The 17,815-nt window shown below is 40.2% G+C and overlaps 3 protein-coding genes and 1 long non-coding RNA gene across 5 annotated transcripts in view; 1 reads left to right on the top strand and 3 right to left on the bottom strand.

Moving 5' to 3' along the window:
• Positions 1-1,197, bottom strand: part of LOC103046862 (dematin) — a 37,798-nt gene extending 36,601 nt beyond the window's left edge. The window contains exon 1 of the mRNA XM_007247109.4: positions 980-1,197. The gene's annotated coding sequence lies outside the window, so the exon portion shown is untranslated. The remainder of the gene's footprint in view (positions 1-979) is intronic.
• A 1,563-nt stretch (positions 1,198-2,760) lies between these two features.
• On the bottom strand, positions 2,761-7,161 carry rsph14 (radial spoke head 14 homolog). 2 transcript variants are annotated; one of them, XM_022670476.2, is made up of 7 exons: positions 6,770-7,161; positions 6,456-6,671; positions 5,534-5,636; positions 5,270-5,388; positions 4,513-4,747; positions 3,358-3,494; positions 2,761-3,185 (listed from the first exon to the last, which is right to left on the bottom strand). In XM_022670476.2, exons 2-7 carry the CDS (start codon positions 6,652-6,654, stop codon positions 2,947-2,949), a joined length of 1,032 nt encoding a protein of 343 aa, XP_022526197.2. In that variant the 5' UTR covers positions 6,655-6,671; positions 6,770-7,161; the 3' UTR covers positions 2,761-2,946. The 2 variants fall into 2 exon arrangements, with proteins under 2 accessions (XP_022526197.2, XP_022526198.2); XM_022670477.2 differs by lacking the exon at positions 6,770-7,161 and having other exon boundaries at positions 6,456-6,756.
• Positions 2,997-14,430, top strand: LOC125806104 (uncharacterized). The gene is made up of 3 exons (XR_007441418.1): positions 2,997-3,085; positions 3,376-3,447; positions 14,350-14,430. It is a non-coding gene; the product is annotated as an uncharacterized LOC125806104 (long non-coding RNA).
• On the bottom strand, positions 12,663-16,744 carry LOC103021710 (dual specificity protein phosphatase 26). Its single transcript, XM_007247112.4, has 3 exons — positions 15,554-16,744; positions 14,373-14,581; positions 12,663-13,093 (listed from the first exon to the last, which is right to left on the bottom strand). The coding sequence occupies exons 1-3, from the start codon at positions 15,727-15,729 to the stop codon at positions 12,897-12,899; spliced, it is 582 nt and encodes a 193-aa protein (XP_007247174.2). The 5' UTR covers positions 15,730-16,744; the 3' UTR covers positions 12,663-12,896.
• Positions 16,745-17,815: the final 1,071 nt, after the last annotated feature.

Here is a 17,815-nt window from a genome sequence, read left to right as displayed (position 1 = left end):
TACCAATTTGTAGGGCAGTTACAGGCTAGTCCACCTTTTTGTGTAGCATCTACAGGCTACAGGCCTATGTTTACAAGGCTTCACCAGTCTTGCTAGTTGCAAGGTAGATAGATAGTCTACTCTTTAGTCGTCAGTTTTGGGCTAGTCTACTGCTCAGTGGATATTTGTAGTAGGCTAGTCCACCTTCTGCTGGATCAGTTACCGACTATAGTCTTCTTCTTGTGGTTGCAGTAACAGGCTACTTTCCATCTTGATGTGTCAGCTACAGGATAGTCCACTTTTTATAGGCCGTTTTACAGGTTAGTCCACTCTTTTATGGCCGTCTATAGACAATTCCACCCTACTACGCTCTTGCCTAGTTCAGCACCTTCTTGGACAGTTACAGGCTAGTGTAGCTCTTGATTTGGAAGTTGCAGGCTACAGGCAAATCATGACTAGGCTTCACAAGTCTCACGTGGGTTATATATATTTTCTAGTCCACCTCTTGGTGGAGCATCTACAGGCTACAGGCCTATAGTCACTAGACTCCACCAGTTTTGCTGTGGAATAGTTATAAGGTAGATAGATAGTCTTCTCTTCAGTGGTCAGTTCTAGGCTATAGACTACTGCTCAAAGGGCAGTTCTAGTCTAGTCCACCCTTAATGGGGTAGTTGTAGGTTACCCTTCCCTAAAGTGGGGCAGTTGAGGCACAATACTATACACTGGTATAGCTCTAGTGAGCAGCTCTAGAAGAGTCCAGAGGTTTCTGACCCCTGCTAGGACGAAGCACCTGCTGTGAGCTCCCATCTCCCATATCTCCCATCTTTCACTGCTGTAATCTCACAGCCTGCATCACACTAAATCCCTTGACTATGTGTGTGTGTGTACAGGCGGAGCCGGTGGCACGAGCATCCTTCTGCACGGTCCTGCGCCATCATCTCACACCCTGTCCCTCACCCTCACCCTCACATCCACCCTCATCATCTGCAGAAGCTCCTACCTTTAACAGCAGAGTCAGTGTCACTCTCCCACTGTGTGTCTCTCTCTCTTCTCACAGAGAATCCAGTAAATTCAGCACGCGCTCTTCCTCACTCCTCACTCCGCGATCCCGGTTAAGCCCGTGTATCTGCGCGCGCGCGCGTTCCGCTGTATGTGTATGTGTGAGCGTGTTATCAGTGCTGAGGCCGCGAGCCCCTGCTCTCTCTGATAGCTCCTCGCGCCACCGCGGGGCGGAGACTGCAGGCACGACCACAGCACGCCCCGCCCGCAACACTCTGATTGGTTCTTAGTGTCCCGCCTCTGCGCTGGGATAGGCTGGTACGAGGGATGATGGACAGCCTTTAAACAGCTCAACAGCTCTTACTGGACGGACGCCCATCATCAGCTGTTCAAGCAAGCAGCGTTTTAATAATAATTTGATCAACTGCTGATTTTGTAGGTTTACCTCCTTACAAAGACATGAAATGTCTTTATTTTGACAGAGAGAGAGTGAGTGAGAGAGAGAGAATATCAACTATACAGTAAAAAAAAAAGAAATAAAGGTTCTAAATCAATTTGTTTGATAAAATAAATTATCAGTAAGTATTTGATCCCCTGCCAACCAACAAAAAATCTGACCCCCCAACAAAACAATTACGTTATATGCCCATGAGTCACACAAATTAGTCCTTTCCCTTTACGGAAGTACTCCTAATCTCACCTTGCTATGTGTATAAAAAAACACCTGTCACAAAATCAGTCTCTTCCATTTAAACCTCTCAACCACCTAGGGCAGCACCAAAGAGCTGCACAAGGCTAGAATGTCCTACAAGACCATCAGCACGAAGCTTGGTGAGCAAGAGACAAATGTTGGTGTGATACTTCAAAAGTGGAAGAAATACAAAATAACAGTTAAGGGAAAAAAGGCAGAGCTTTTTTAATGATCTCAAGGGAGCTGGGAGCACATTCAGAAAACTATTTTGTATAACACTACAATAAGGTATTAAGATCCTGCACTCCAACTGAAGAAGGCTCATAATCAGCCCATCTGAAGTTTTCCAATGAACACCCAAATGATCCAGAGAAGGCTTGTGAAAATGTGATGTGGTCAGATGAGATCAAAATTAAGCTTCTTGGCATCAACTTGACTCCCCATGTTTAAAGGGAAGATGAATGCTGCATATGACACCAAGAACGCCTTATCCACTTTCATATATAGAAGTGGAAACATTCTACTTTGGGGCTGTTTCTCAACTTGTACAGTGTTTCAGTAATTTAGGCTATATAAGTACCTACATATGATTAAATTTGGGAGCCTTGGTCATGTACACAGATTGGATATTAAAGGTTTGCAAATCAAATATAGGTTTATATAAGATTATATATCCATGACAAGTAATCAATAAATCTGGAGAAAGAGATTCTTGATTTATCCATAAAGGTAGATGTGATGTATAAAAAAGAGAAGAATATATAATATTTTGTACCTGTTGATCATGGACTGTTGCTGATGTGGTCATGTGCTGTGGGAAAACTTATGAATTTGAAAAGATTTGTGTATTCTAATATGTATTCAACATTGCAGGCCTAAATTAGAATATGTATTTATAAAAAATAATGATGTGTATAAAAATTCTCCATATTGTTTTGGGAGCACTGAGCACATACCCTCACTGGAGCATTTCATCTGTTTAGAGTGACATCTGCTGTTCATATGTGTGCAAAGCAATTTGCCTTGAAATAAATGTGTGAAGAATGTAAAGATAGAAAATTACTGAAATGATGCTTTACAATGTGTTGATATATGTCTTGGTACAGAATTTATTTTACTGATTTACACCCAGAGAATCATTTGACAGGGGTGCCCAATCTGTATTATTTTTATTATAATATATTTTTTATTTCACCTTTCCTTCCAGAATGACTTTCATGACAGATTAGTCAAGGTGGGTTCAGACTGTTCAGAAGTTTGATTGGATTGCTGGCCTGTCAAGGGGTCCAGGAGATGACCTGTATTGCTGTGGCTGAAGCTCGCTGGATGATGGGCTCTGGATGGTTCAGGCGTGTCTGGAGGAGGGGCAGGTGTTGGAGCAGCTGTTCCCGGGCCCTGGGAACCTCTGCCAGGCAGGTGAGGGCCCTCAGAGCATTAGCACACACTGCCCTGTCCTCACACTCCACCAAATGCAGCAGAGGGGCCAGAGCTCCGGCCTGCAGAGACTGGAACTTCCCTACATTGTGTGAAAATTTCATGAGGAATGGATGAATAAAACTGCTCCAAAATTATTAATTATAAAATCTAACATTATAAAAATATTTATATATTCATATTTAAATAAAATGTGTTTATATATATTTTTTTGCTATTTTCATGTAATCTATTTTGGATTTTCTGAAACTGACCCTTGGTGATGACTGCAGTGTTCATAATGGTCCCAGCAGCATTGGCTTTGATCTCCAGGTCTTCATCACTTAGCAACTGGACCAAAACAGGTAAAACCTCCTCTTCACACACCTTTACCTTCCCCTGCGGAGGGACACTAAAAAAGAGAGATAAAGAGTGATATTCCTCCACATGGTTTGAGATTGTATGTAGATGCTTGTCCACACACTGCTGCCATCTAAAGAGTTTGCATCTAAAGACAGATGCTTTGCCATAACAATGCTAACTTGCGACACTGCTAACAATGATAATCTGGAATATAAAAAGAAGAAATATTTTGACTAGATTTGCCATAAGACACTACTAAATTACTGTTAAACCAATGTGGGAAATCCCAAAACCCTTAGCTAACTGATTTTCTAAATGTTATGAATATTATAGGAATATTTAATTTAACACCATCAACTAGGAGGTGACATAATTCTTAGTCCTGAAATTCCGTGGTAAATGGAAAGCAGCATATGTTTCCATAACATGTTACCTACATTAGACTATATTACTTACTGTGTAAAACAATAAACAGTGTTAAACAAAATTAAGCAGTTCATGCATCATAGTTCATAGGCAACAATAAAACATAGTACAAAAAATATTCTAATTAAATACTGCAGAAGGTAAACTCCAGACAGCAAACATGACTTTATTTGATTGACTACAACTGGAATAAATCATTTTTCATCAAACTTTGGCTTTTAAAGACCATCATCATACTTTTTCTTCTCTACTAAAATGTCCTCAGCTGTATATTTGAAGCTGCAGTCCCTAAGATTTCTGAATTGGGAAAGGACAAATACAGTAATTAATGGTATCAGTGTCCCGGCATGACTATTCCTGTAATCTCATATATTAATTCTGTAAACAGAGTGGTCTGGTAAGTTTGTTGGATGTAATTGATCTTTAATAAACAGAACAATGTCCTCAAAAACAGAATCTCTCCAAATTAAGAAATTAATTTACATGTATTACCTATATTAAAAGTACTCTTCCTCATGTCCTGTGCAATTACACATTCTCACCAGAGAGGTCTCTAAATCCCCAAACTTACAGACTGTTTTTTAAAGGTATGACTGAGATTCTACAGCAGTCTACAGCAGCAAATGGTCTGCAGATCTTACCTGATGGCTATCATGGCTGCAGTGGCCTCCCTGCGGATGTTGGTGGATGAGTGTGTGAGTTGTTCCCTCAGCACAGTCACTACGTCACTGGCCAGAGCAGCCTGAGCGGCCTGAGTGTCCACTCGCATGCAGGAGCCCAGAGTGGACAGGACAAGCTCTCGAATGTCCTCTGTCTCTGCAGCGACCTTCATAACTAACCGGGGCACCAAACCCAGAGACACCATACACGCCACACCTACACAAAGAGTGATAGAGCAAGAAAGAAAGAGAGATGTTTGTCACTTTACAGTATATTTTTTAATACTGAACAATACACTGAGTATAGATGTACATATGTATAAATGTAAACACAGCTTATCCAGTTTCTGTAGAAAAATATAGCCATAGAGCAGATAAACATGCATAAACAAGCATGGAATTGTGTTCTCTGGAACGATCTGGAAGGAGCTCTATCCAGTACTTGTGGGATGAGTTGTGGAGTTAAAGATGAGGTGGAGAGGATATATCATCCAACATCCTGACCTCATTAAAGCTCTTGTCTGTTTCTAAATGCTATCAAATCGTCCCAGCACAAAATCTTGGTGGAATTTTTTTGTGTGGAAAATAGAGGGTTCCACTCTTTTTTTAGTATTCCTGATTTTGTAAACAATAAATAAGCAGGTGTCCCAAAACTTTTGCCCATATAATATGTGTATCTACAAGTAGTTGAACAGGTGTCTATACATTTTTGGCCCCATAAGCTGCTTGAGACGCAAACCTGCAGGAAATCCGGACATCATCTTCAGCACTTGGTGTGTGTTTCTGCGGCAGGCATCCACAGGCTCGTCCAGCAGCTCAGAGAGACAGCCAACCACATCCTCCCTCAATATTGCCTCCCTGTGGACCCAAACACACACAAAATCGGCTGGCCACTTTATCAGAAACCCCTTTCTTTGGAACTCCACCTTGTCTGAGTTCAGTTAGAGACTGTACATACTCTATTGATTCTTAATTTGTGTTAGACATCCTCTAAGTGACTCACCTGCCTACGCTGTGTGCAGTCAGTAGATAAAGCACCTCAGTAGTTGCTGTCCTGATGGAGCTGTCCTCGTCTTTAAGCAACACCTTCAACCTCTCCAAACAACCTAAATATACCATGCAGCAACAGATACACGAAATAATAACTTTAAATACATTTTATTATTAAGCATAGTGTCTTGTACGTTGACCTAACTGCAAAAGTAAGATACTTATTAAAAACATTAATAAAAATTACTTAGAAGACTGAAAAAATAGCATTTGTTACCTGCTCCCACTCTCTAACTATAAACTTTACCATGAAATCTAATTATTAAATCCTTTAGAGATGTAATTTAAGTTAAAATACACATCTATGTTAAAATCTCATTCCTGTTACTTTCAGTCCTGTTACTCAAAACATAAAAAGTAACAGAAATGAGTGGCAGTAAGATGAGTGAGTGAGTATTGTGCCCTGGTTTATTGATTTATTAATGTGAATATTAGTTAGTGTAAACCACTTTTTTTCCAGTTCTGTTTGGTTCATCATTTATCCGTTTGTTTAATAAATTGCATGATAATAAATTTGATCAATTTCAGGTTTGGGTCATCTTGAAAACATTAAAATGGCTTTGCATATTTAAGAGAAATACAGTGTGCATGCATATATATAGTATTTTTGGTCATAAATATCAATTATTTAAACATGCAGTCAACCATTTCTTTAAAACAAAGATTTTCTTGAGAGAAAATCAAAGGAATTAAAAAATTTAACCATCTTCGTATTAAAAACCTTGAAGTTCTTAAAGTTGCCTGAGTTTGACTAGTACATGTTCTAAATAGTTAAATATATCAATTATTAGATGCAGAGTTCAACAAAGATAAAACATTAAGTTTAATTTGGAAGAATGAATTGGCCCATGTACACACAACACGATGCTTCATACCGTGGTAAATGGTCTCATAAGCTCGCTCCGGGTCGTGAATGAGGTCTCGCAGCGCCGCTAGCGCCCCCTGACGGACGGTCAGCTCCGGGTTTTGCAGTTCCGCCGCTAGCCGCGGAAGGGCGCGCTGACCAAACGCCAGGGGCGACTGATTCCGGTCAATAAGCGGAGGCAGCTGCTCCGAAATTCGGGTACCAGCCATCCGCTGCTCTGGAGACCCTTAAATAACCGTATTGAACTATAATAAACTGGTAAACTGCGTAAAATTGTGTAAATACAGATGTATATATAAATCACATGTTAAAATGAAAACTCACTTTCTCTGTCTTCACGAGCTTATTCTGCACTGCTGTTCACAGCGCAGCCTTACTTGTGTTGCTAGTGGCGTTGCTTGGCAACTCCGCCTTGAACGCAACCTGTTGTTTGGCAACAAGGGAAATTCCGTGGGCTCACCCGGGGCGCGTCCCAAACCGAGAGTTTACATCCGCTAATGTAGGGAAGACAATGTTTAAATAGCCCATTGATCTAAAAATGGTTTAGGTCGCTTAAATAATTCAAAGGGAAACTTTATGCTACAGATAAATGTTTTTAGCTGAAGATAAGTTCGATATTTAAGGGAAAATGTAAGGGTTTATGACGAAGACAGCCCATTAGGCGGTTTTAAGGGGTCAAGAGCAAATCTAAGAGGGAAATTCAGTTCAGCTTTTATAAAACTGGGCACTGATGTTCTGGAAGACCAAGGGTTACATGTAAACCACACGTGTATTTCCTTAATATATATTTTTTATGTTATTATTAATATAATTTGTATGCAGCTTGTATTATAACATAACAGATTGTATTAGGCAATAGAGTATGACTATTTATTTTCATACTTCATACTTGGAAATTAGTTACATTTCCCCCCCCCTCTCTCTCTCTCTCAGTTCACACTGGACCGCCCCCAACAGACAAGGCGCAAATATATAGCCAGGCAAAAACGTGTTAAACTCTCGCTTATTAGATTCACTATTTTAAACAAAATCACAAATTAAATAAACCACGGGACGCGTTTATACGCACGGAACGCGCTTTTACGCACGGCGCGCGCTTTTACGCAAGGAATGCTCTTTTACGCGCGGAGCGCGCTTTTACGCACGGAACGCGCTTTTACGCACGGAATGCGCTTTTACGCACGAAACGCGTTTTTACGCACGGAATGCGCTTTTACGCACGGCGTGCTGTCACTACCCGATCTGCCCTGCCACATGTGGACGCATGCGCACTGCAAAGTGAGCAGGGGCACAGATCGGGTAGGTAATGCCAAGTTGTGCTTCCGCCCACACTGTCGCAAACAGCTTGTACAGCTGGTGTACAAAATGAAGGATTTTAAGTTCTACAGAGCTTTGAAAGAGTACATTTTAAATGGAGCATTTACACCATCCTGCAGCAAAAGAGTGTGCTAGGAAATACGGCGTGTGTCTGTGTGTGTGTTGGGGTGAGTGTGTGTTGGTGAAGGTGTGTGTTGAGAGGGATGGGGGGGGAGGGGTTAGCTCTCATGCTCTCTCTGTGAGTAAAATAAACTGGTATTTTGATAAATGTGTTGACAAGATTTTTAATAGGTAGTAGCATACTGATACAAGACCACATTTAGAGACATGGTATTTGGTTCCAATTTCTAAACATGAATTATAGACCAGAGTTTTGTCAAATTTATGAGCTTCCTGATAAAAAATTACCATGCAGAATGTCAGTGAGGGAGTAACTGGTGTTAGTTTTTTGAGGCATGCAAAATCAGGTCCAGGCAGTTGTTATTTCTGATACGTTGCTGTGTATTTTAAGAAACCATAAATGTTTTTTTATGCATAAATTCTTTGTTAGCTTAAGAAATACTACAAATGGTCAAAGACCACACCACCACCCCATAGGATGGGTATAACCCAAACAGGTTTGTTATAATGAGAACTAATCAAATTTCTAAAAGGTCTCATACATTGTAATACTAAATTGACAAAGCGTAAAATCCACAGTTTATATAACAACTGCTCAAGGACAAAGATAATTATTTTTTTGAAAATTGTATTTTTTTGTAATTTATCTCCCAGTCTATCTTGATTGCAGAAAGATAAACTGCTAGTTAAATTAGGCCTATGCAAATAAATGTGTTCTGGCTTTATTTATTCATTAATTCATGGCAAGCATTATAAATTGACAGTTGAGTAGATGTTAATGTTATCTCTAAAGGTGTAATAAAATGTGAAGTAGTTTACAGACTTGGTATATGTTAAAAAAAAAATAAAAACACCACAGGCTTTTAAAAGATTATTTTGTTTGATTTTCGAATTATAATTATTTAGAAATAAAATGGAAAATTCAGAAAACGAGAATTAAGCTTTTTATTTGATAATCTTTGCTTTTATTAATCTTTTAGTTTAGTAATGACCTACTAAGTTCTAAGATCATTATTGTCCCCAACATGATCAGGACTAATATTCATTTCAATTTAAATAAACCTAAATAGCTAGTTCCGCGTCCAAGCCACTGGCGACAGTAGCAAGGAAAACTCGCTCAGATTAGGAGGGAATGCGCTTTTATGCACTGAATGCGCTTTTTACGCACAGCGCGCGTTTTTACGCACGGAATGCGCTTTTACGCACAGCGTGCGTTTTTACGCACGGAATGCGCTTTTACGCACAGCGCGCGTTTTTACGCACGAAATGCGCTTTTACGAACAGTACGGGTTTTACGCACGGAATGCACTTTTATGCCCGGCGCGCGTTTTAATGCAGGTAATAATCTTTTATTCACTGATTGCGTTTCTGCATGAATATAACCAGGTTTGCTGATTTTGATTTTTTTTTTTTTTGGACACTTATTTTCCTGCATTACAATAATACACTCAATACATTACACTCAGTTCCGTTTCCTTTCTTTCGTCTCTGTTCCTGCCTTCAGTGACCTTTATTAAAAAGTATATTAATCACAAGAGGAGATCTGATCACCACTCAGAGCGTCGGGATATAGAAACTGCGTGGTGATAAAAATGAACTGGTGAACAGTTAACAAGTCATGCTGATTTTGTTTACCGGGAGACGATCTCCATCTCAAACATCCTCCAGCCTCCAAACTGCAGCTGAAACAGCCTCGTGTGCTCAGGATCACCCTGCTAACCACAACTGTACAACCAGACTAAACTCTGTAGGGAAGATTCACCGTTTCTCACCGTCTGTTTGGTCACTACAGGTTCTCCGGTCGAGAACTAACGCTTCTGAAGTTGCATATATACCGTGTTATGTTCAACACAAAGCAGCTGCGTCTTCCCTAATTTTCTTTTCGCCCCGCCCACCCCAGGACAGACACAGCACCAGTCAAGGAGTGAGTGAGCCTAACAATGACTGACAGCTAAGTATGGCCAATTAAAACAACGTTTAAACATTTTAATGTTATATTCAGTATCTCAACATTTTAAAGATTAATATAAAAATATTATATTAAAATTTAACATACAGTTTATTTATTTAAAAAAATCTGTTTACAATATTAATGAGAAGGTAAGAACATTTACGCATAATCTACACTGACTCGAAGCAAAACAATGTTCAAGTTCATTGACTTGTAGTCCTGAATGGTGTTACACAGGTACTGTAAAGTCCTATGAAGGTTTACTAGCAGAGAAAAATCTTCTAATCAGGTAAATAAAGTGTTAGGAAATCGCTGGAGCATTCCTGAGACCTATGTGTTTAGCATTAATCCACAGTGAGATGAAAAGAAAATTTAACACTCACTGTCAACATGCAAAAGTTTCTTAGCACAAATAATTTTCTAATTCTTATTTTTTCTAGTTGAGCAAGCATCATATTAAGCACTCTCACTCCCTATGGTAATGTTCTTAATGCTACGATGCTACACTTAGAGATGCCAAAAAGGACACTTGGAGATGCAAAAACGGAAACTTGGAAATGACCAAAAGGACACTTGGAGATGCCCGAAGGACCTTTTGAGATGCCCAAAGGAACACTTGGAGATACCCAAAAGGACACTTGGAGATGCCCAAAGGACCTTTTGAGATGCCCAAAGGGACACTTGGAGATACCCAAAAGGACACTTGGAGATGCTTAAAAGGACACTTGGAGATGCCCAAATGGACACTTGGAGATGCCCAGAAGGACACTTGGAGCTACCCAAAAGGACACTTGGAGATGCCCAAAAGGACACTTGGAGATACCCAAAGGAACACTTGGAGATGCCCAAAAGGACACTTGGAGATACCCAAAAGGACACTTGGAGATGCCCAAAAGGGGACTTGGAGATGCCCAAAAGGGGACTTCGGACTTGGAAATGCCCAAAGGGACACTTGGAGATGCCCAGAAGGGCACTTGGAGATGCCCAAAAGGGGACTTGGAAATGCCCAAAGGGACACTTGAAGATGCCCAAAAGGACACTTGAAGATAGCCCAAAGGAAACTTGGAGATGCCCAAAAGGAAACTTGGAGATGCCCAAAAGGGGACTTGGAAATGCCCAAAGGGACACTTGGAGATGCCCAAAAGGACACTTGAAGATGCCCAAAAGGGCACTTGGAGATGCCCAAAAGGACACTTGGAGATACCCAAAAGGGTACTTTAAGATGCCCAAAAGGACACTTGGAGATGCCCAAATGGCAACTTGATCCCCAAAAGGACACTTGAAGATACCCAAAAATGATACATGGAGATGCCCAAAAGGACACTTGGAGATGCAAAAATGGAAACTTGGAGATGTCCAAAAGGACACTTGGAAATGCCCAAAAGCCACGTGGAGATGCCGAAAAGGACACATGGAGATACCCTAAAGAAAACTTGAAGATACCGAAAAGGACACTTGGAGATGCCCAAAAGGACACTTGGAGATGCCCAAAAGGACACTTGGAAATGCCCAAAAGCCACGTGGAGATGCCCAAAAGGACACTTTGAGATACCCAAAAGGACACTTGGAGATACCTAAAAGGAAACATGGAGATACCTAAAAGAACACTTATAGATACCAAAAAGGACACTTGCCCAAAGGGTAACTTGGAGATGCCCAAAAGGACACTTAGAGATACCAAAAAGGACACTTGGAGATGCCCAAAAGGACACTTGAAGATACCCAAATGGACACTTGGAAATGCCCAAAGGGACACTTGGAGATACCCAAATGGACACTTGGAGATGTCTAAAAGGACACTTGGAGATACCCAAAAGAACACTTGGAGATGCCCAAAAGGACACTTGGAGATGCCCACATGGCAACTTGGAGATGCCCAAAAGGACACTTGGAGATGCCCAAAAGGACACTTGGAGATGCCCACATGGCAACTTGGAGATGCCCAAAAGGACACTTGGAGATGCCCAAAAGGACACTTGAAGACACTCAAAAGGACCCTTGGAGATGCCCAAAAGGACACTTGGAGATACCCAAAGGGACACTTGGACATACCCAAAGGAACACTTGAAGATGCCCAAAAGGACACTTGGAGATGCCCGAAAGGACACTTGAAGACACTCAAAAGGACACTTTGAGATGCCCAAAAGGACACTTGGAGATGCAAAAACAGAAGAGATGCCCAAATGGACGCTTGGAGATACCCAAAGGGACACTTGGACATACCCAAAGGAACACTTGAAGATGCCCAAAAGGACACTTGGAGATGCCCGAAAGGACACTTGAAGACACTCAAAAGGACACTTGGAGATGCCCAAAAGCACACTTGGAGATGCAAACACAGAAGAGATGCCCAAATGGACACTTGGAGATACCCAAAGGGACACTTGGACATACCCAAAGGAACACTTGAAGATGCCCAAAAGGACACTTGGAGATGCCCAAATGGCAACTTGGAGATACCCAAAGGGACACTTGGAGATATCCAAAAAGAAACTTGGAGATACTCAAAGGGACACTTTGAGGTGCCCAAAAAGCACACTTGAACATACCCAAAATAACATTTGGAGATACCCAAAAAGAAACTTTGACATCCACAGAGTGAAACTTGGAGCTCTTAGAGATGCCTGAAATGACAAAGGGATGTCCAAAAGGATATTTGTAGAAGCCCAAAGTGACATCATATTATTTAAAAAAAAATGCATAATTTTGTACTGCCTCAAATGTAATAAATACACTGCAACTATCCAGTAAATCACTTACTTCGAAGTGCAATATTCTGCTAAATGGAGTGGTTTAGAACACAGCCACAGGTTCACAACTAGACTGAGAGATGTTTTACATTATACAGATTTATTAAATATACATATCATTTTCAAAGATTTTATTTACTTCAAATTTTTACAAAAACACAAAATCAAGTTCCAGTTCCAGTCCCAGTGATTCCAGGTTTTACTGAAGTGAACAGCAAAGCAGCATATTCTGATGTAACTATCATCGATGATAAACTACATTCATGCTGATCTGTCCTCAGTCCTCAGAGTTCAGAAGTCACAGTAAAAGTCTTTAGGTTCTGTAGCCGTGCAGTTTAACATGAAGGTCAATAAGTTGTCTGAGGAAGCCTCGGTTGGGAATAATTCCTCTTCCTTCTTTGACTGTGTTGATCGCCTCCACCAGGGTCATGTTTTGCTTCAGCATCATGTAGGCCAACACTACAGTGGCTGAGCGGCTAACTCCAACGTGACAGTGCACCAGGATTTTACCTAGAGTGAGAAAAAGTTGTTTTTAGTGCCTGTTATTTTTATAAATACAGACCGATGATGCTCCTAAAGTGATGGTTTGGGTAAAACTAACAACTTACAATGAAGCTAATGTAGCTAGCCACCATATATTTATATGCAAGTTTACAATCCATTAGTTAGCACTGTAGCTATGGGGCTAATGTTGCTAACAAATAATTGAAGTTTATAGTCCACATTTTAGCACTAAAGCTATGATGCTAATGTAGCTAACAAGTATATGAAGCATTGTTCTTTATAGTTAACTGCCTATAGATAGTAAATGTTTCCAAAACCCCTTCTGTGTTATTTTCCACCCTGTTAAAAATTTTAAGCCAACTCAAATTTTTAATTTATTCAATAATATCTCATATTTTATATCCCTAATTAAAAGTTCCTTTCTACAAATTACAACTTAAGAGGATGTTCATATACAACATTCTAGTTCAGAATTGTATTTACCATAATTCTGGTAGCATGTGAGCGAGACATTACACCCAACTGTAGGCATTGGACACATTGATGCTCAAGGAGGCTTATGAGACTTAAGAAAAAACAGATTTGGGGTTTAGTGAAACATTAAAATGAGTATGAAATTTCATTAAATAGTTCACCTTTGTTCTCCCTCTGCATTCTGAAATACTGCACTTTTAGCCAATGCTCCCAACAGGCTTACAATGCTAGTGAATAGCATTGCCCATGCAAGAAAATAGCTATTTTACACCATTAACTAGGCTCGAAGTAGCTCCACAAATAATTGGTAAAAATCCGAGGGCCATGAGATTTAAAGCTAGGCACTGAGAACTTATTAAAAACTAGGCATTTATTAACTTATTAAAAAGACTATTTATACACACAGTATCGTGAGGCAGTACTCTGGGTACTACCATCTTGAAATTAGTTGACTGACAAGCATAAACGAACAGATATGGATAGGACAGATTGCAAAATTATTTCTGTGGAAATGCATGAATATTATAGAGATGTGGAATTAATTTTTTTAAGGATCTACTGCCAGAATCTTGCTAACATATTTTATAGAAAACCTTTAAAGGTTTTGTGGAATCCATAAATAACAGGAACAGGAAGGCAGATTTGTTTTAATTCCCTATAAAATATAACCTATAAAATAGTGTTAAACTAAATAAATTAATAATGCTAACTGGTAGCTAAATGTAGCTGCATGTTAGCCACATTAGCCTCAGTTTTTGTAAATAACAGTATACAGTTTTTTTGTTCAGGTGGACTTGTGCAGACACCTCACCCCTTCCTCTGAGTGCATTGTGAATGAACTCTGCTCCAGTGTTGAAGTTGACGCTCATGTCGTAGGCTGGTGAATCGTGTGCCTCAATGCCCAGGTAGGTGATGCCCATTCCGTCATAAAACTCAGCCCCTCTCCTGGTGCTGTGAGCGCAGTTCAGGACATGAGTGAAGTTCTGCCTGCGCAGTTCTGCTCGGTTCTCAGCAAAGTCCCTGTAAAAAAGGGACAAACACACACAAATACACACACATACACATGCTAATAATATTAATAACTAATAAGCATTAGACAGACATATAGGAAAATGCTAGAGTATACTAAGGTAGCTAACAAGTAATCAAGGCCTGGAAACACACCAACTAGCATGATGCTAACTTCCAGCCTAAATAATTACACACCCTGTGGGGAATAGTCTAGAAATACTAATAGAATTAGAATTATCTAGCTATAGCTAACATGAAATATGAATTCATACCCTATGAGTTGGAATATATATATATAGTTTTATTGTGTTTCATGTTTTATTTGTATTAGTTTTTCTGTTTTTAAACTGTGTTTTTTTTCTTGTATTGGAATTGTTAATGTACATTTTGTATATTTTGTTAATTTCCATCCTTAATTTGTACTCACAAACTAATAGGAGCTTTTTTTTACACAAAAACCTTATTGAAGTAAAAATCCCTATCCCTATCATTATAAGTTTTCAAGCATTCATCAGAAAAAAACACCATAACATATAGAACATCAGTCACATTCGCATTAGGTCAAAATGCAAAAAAAAAACAAAACAATAAGCAATGCTTGAAATGCTTGGCTTTTGTGGTACAAAGACATGACACTGATTTAAAGCAGCATTATGTCAGAATTGGTAGTTGGGGAGGTGGGGAGTTAACTTAATTCACTTTATTCAAGTTACTCCATTGACAAACAAATTGTGTTTTGAGCACTCCTGATGGCCAGCTGTGCACATGCATTTGTTGACAAGCTAAGAGATACAAATTAGGAATTTGAGGTCTTGTGCAGCTCCATCAAAATTAAGAGACGCAGTTCCCCCTATTATAGTCAATGTAGTTACCATCAACAAGATTCAGAAGCTACTGTTAAAATATTAATCTACTTTTCCAAGTATGAATCTCTACAATGAGCAGTGCAGGATCTTCCAAGAGTAACCGCAGGTCACTTACATGTCTCCTATATAAAGTCTGGGCCAGACTTCATTAGCATGGCTGTTGATCGATCTTCCGCAGAAGAGAAGTTTCTCAACCTCCATCACGGCCAAGCCGGGCGAGGTGAAATCAACCTCCACTTGGTAGGAACGGGAGTCTCTCCTCCATTCAGAGGATTTGGTCCTGGATGACATTTGTTGGCCTGTTTTATTGAAGAAGATGCAGAAGTTTTGTTATGAAACCCGAGCCGTGATGTGGGTCTCGATTTCAGGCGATCTGGAGGAGTGAAGAGGTCTGTCGATCTCCAAGCTGTCAGTTCACAGTGTTCAGAAGGCTGGGTCAGGCAGGCAGGCGGGTCAGTACAGTGGGCTATTTTCAGATTCATGGACTTGGCTTTCAATCAGCTATGCTTGGCCTGCGCATTCAAGACAGACCCCTTATACACACAGTGTAATCTATCTGCGTATATATATATGACTCACACACATGCAGTAAATCTTCTCCATGGTTACCAATAACATTGACTTGTTAACCAGCTCTGAAGGCAGACTAGGCTAATACAAGTCAGTGAAACTTACACCAATCAGCCATAACATTAAAACCAAATACCTAATATTGCCTTTTTCATCATCACATCAATGAATGCCTCAGCCCTCTTCTTTCTTTTTCTTTTTTTTTCAAATTTTTTCCCATTTTCTCCTCAATTTACACAGCCAATTACCCAACCCACTCATTAGGACTCCTATCACTAGTAATGCCCCAACACACCAGGAGGGTGAAGACTAACACATGCCCCCTCCAATACATGTGAAGTCAGTCACCGCTTCTTTTTGAGCTGCTGCTGATGCAGCATTGCCAAGTAGCCAGTGTGCTTGGAGGAAAGCGCAGCGACTCGGTTCCGGTACATCAGCTCACAGACACCCTGTGCTGTGGACATCACCCTTCAATGATGTGAGGAGCGAGCGCCATCTACCCACCCGGAGGGAGCAGAGCCAATTGTGCTCCCTCTGAGCGCCGGCAGCTTGATGGCAAAGCTGCATGAGCGGAGGTTCGAACCTGTGACCTCCTGCTCATAGTGGCAGCGCTTTAGACCGCTGGACCACTCTGCACCAGCCCTCTTTTTTCTAATATGATTCCAAAATGTTTGTAGATGCTTTTTTATTTTTTCACATATTGATTACCACAACTATCTTCCTTTTATACTTCCAGCATATCGGCTTAATTCTATTCAGTATGTTCAAAACTTAGCAGCAAGTGTTCATACACTTACCAAATGCACTGCACACATTACAACTATTTCCTAACAATCTAACTACTACTTCTAACTGATAATTCTTCTTCTAACCTACAATCTGATCTGGTGACAACTCTCCACACTATTTTTTGCAAGTGATCAGATTGGATTTGCGTGTGCAAACATGGGTCCAATCTGTTTGCATGGGTTGCTGTGGTACTGATGTATGTGTCAGTCAGCATGCTGTTGGCGTGGCTTTCGTTTGAAGCAGGAGAGATGAATGGACGTCTTCTGTTACTCTGGATTTGATAAGGCTATTGTTTGACACATTGTGAGTGGTGCATAGGAAACACTGTAATCCATTGAAATAAGTGTCAAATAAGCATCCAGATAAGCATCTATTTGAAGCCACCTATAAATGTGTTTTTTGGCTGTCTAGACTATAAAAAATCTGGATAAAATCTAAAAGTGCCAGAAATCATATTTGGGGTGGAAGTCTGAACATGCCCTTTTAGATCCACCATGTGATGGGAGCCATATGAACCAGGCCATGAATCTTATTTACTTCACCTGCCAGAGATTTAATGGGTAATATGATGCTGACTAGTGTACAACCAAACAATTGGGTATGAAATGGGTTCATTATAGTCGGGAATGAATTTGCTGCTGCCTTTCATTTGCTTGTGGAGGAGACTGCTATTTGATATTTGACCTGAATCTCTTTACGAGTAGCCAGACCCTCCTTCTAAATCCAGACGGCAGCAGTCCAGCGGAGCTGCTGACCCAGATTGCTGTTACTTAAGAGAGGTTCACTGGTTGACAAAAAGATCTGAAGAGGAATCGGATATTAAGCAAGCCTGATGAACCATGAAAGTAACACCATGCCCTTACTTTTACTGATCATTTTATTAGAAACTATCCTGCCATAGATAATATGTACAAAAATATCCAGTCATTCTGATAAGCAATGTTAATTGCTTAAAATATTTACCCGCTTCTGACACAAATGTTCAGTTGAGCACACTCCTAAATCAAATGTTAGCAAA

The sequence above is a fragment of the Astyanax mexicanus genome, chromosome 12 (genome assembly GCF_023375975.1).
Source record: "Astyanax mexicanus isolate ESR-SI-001 chromosome 12, AstMex3_surface, whole genome shotgun sequence".
Taxonomy (NCBI): domain Eukaryota; kingdom Metazoa; phylum Chordata; class Actinopteri; order Characiformes; family Acestrorhamphidae; genus Astyanax; species Astyanax mexicanus.
Note: the sequence above shows the minus strand (reverse complement) of the source record. Positions and strands in the feature narration are given on the sequence as shown.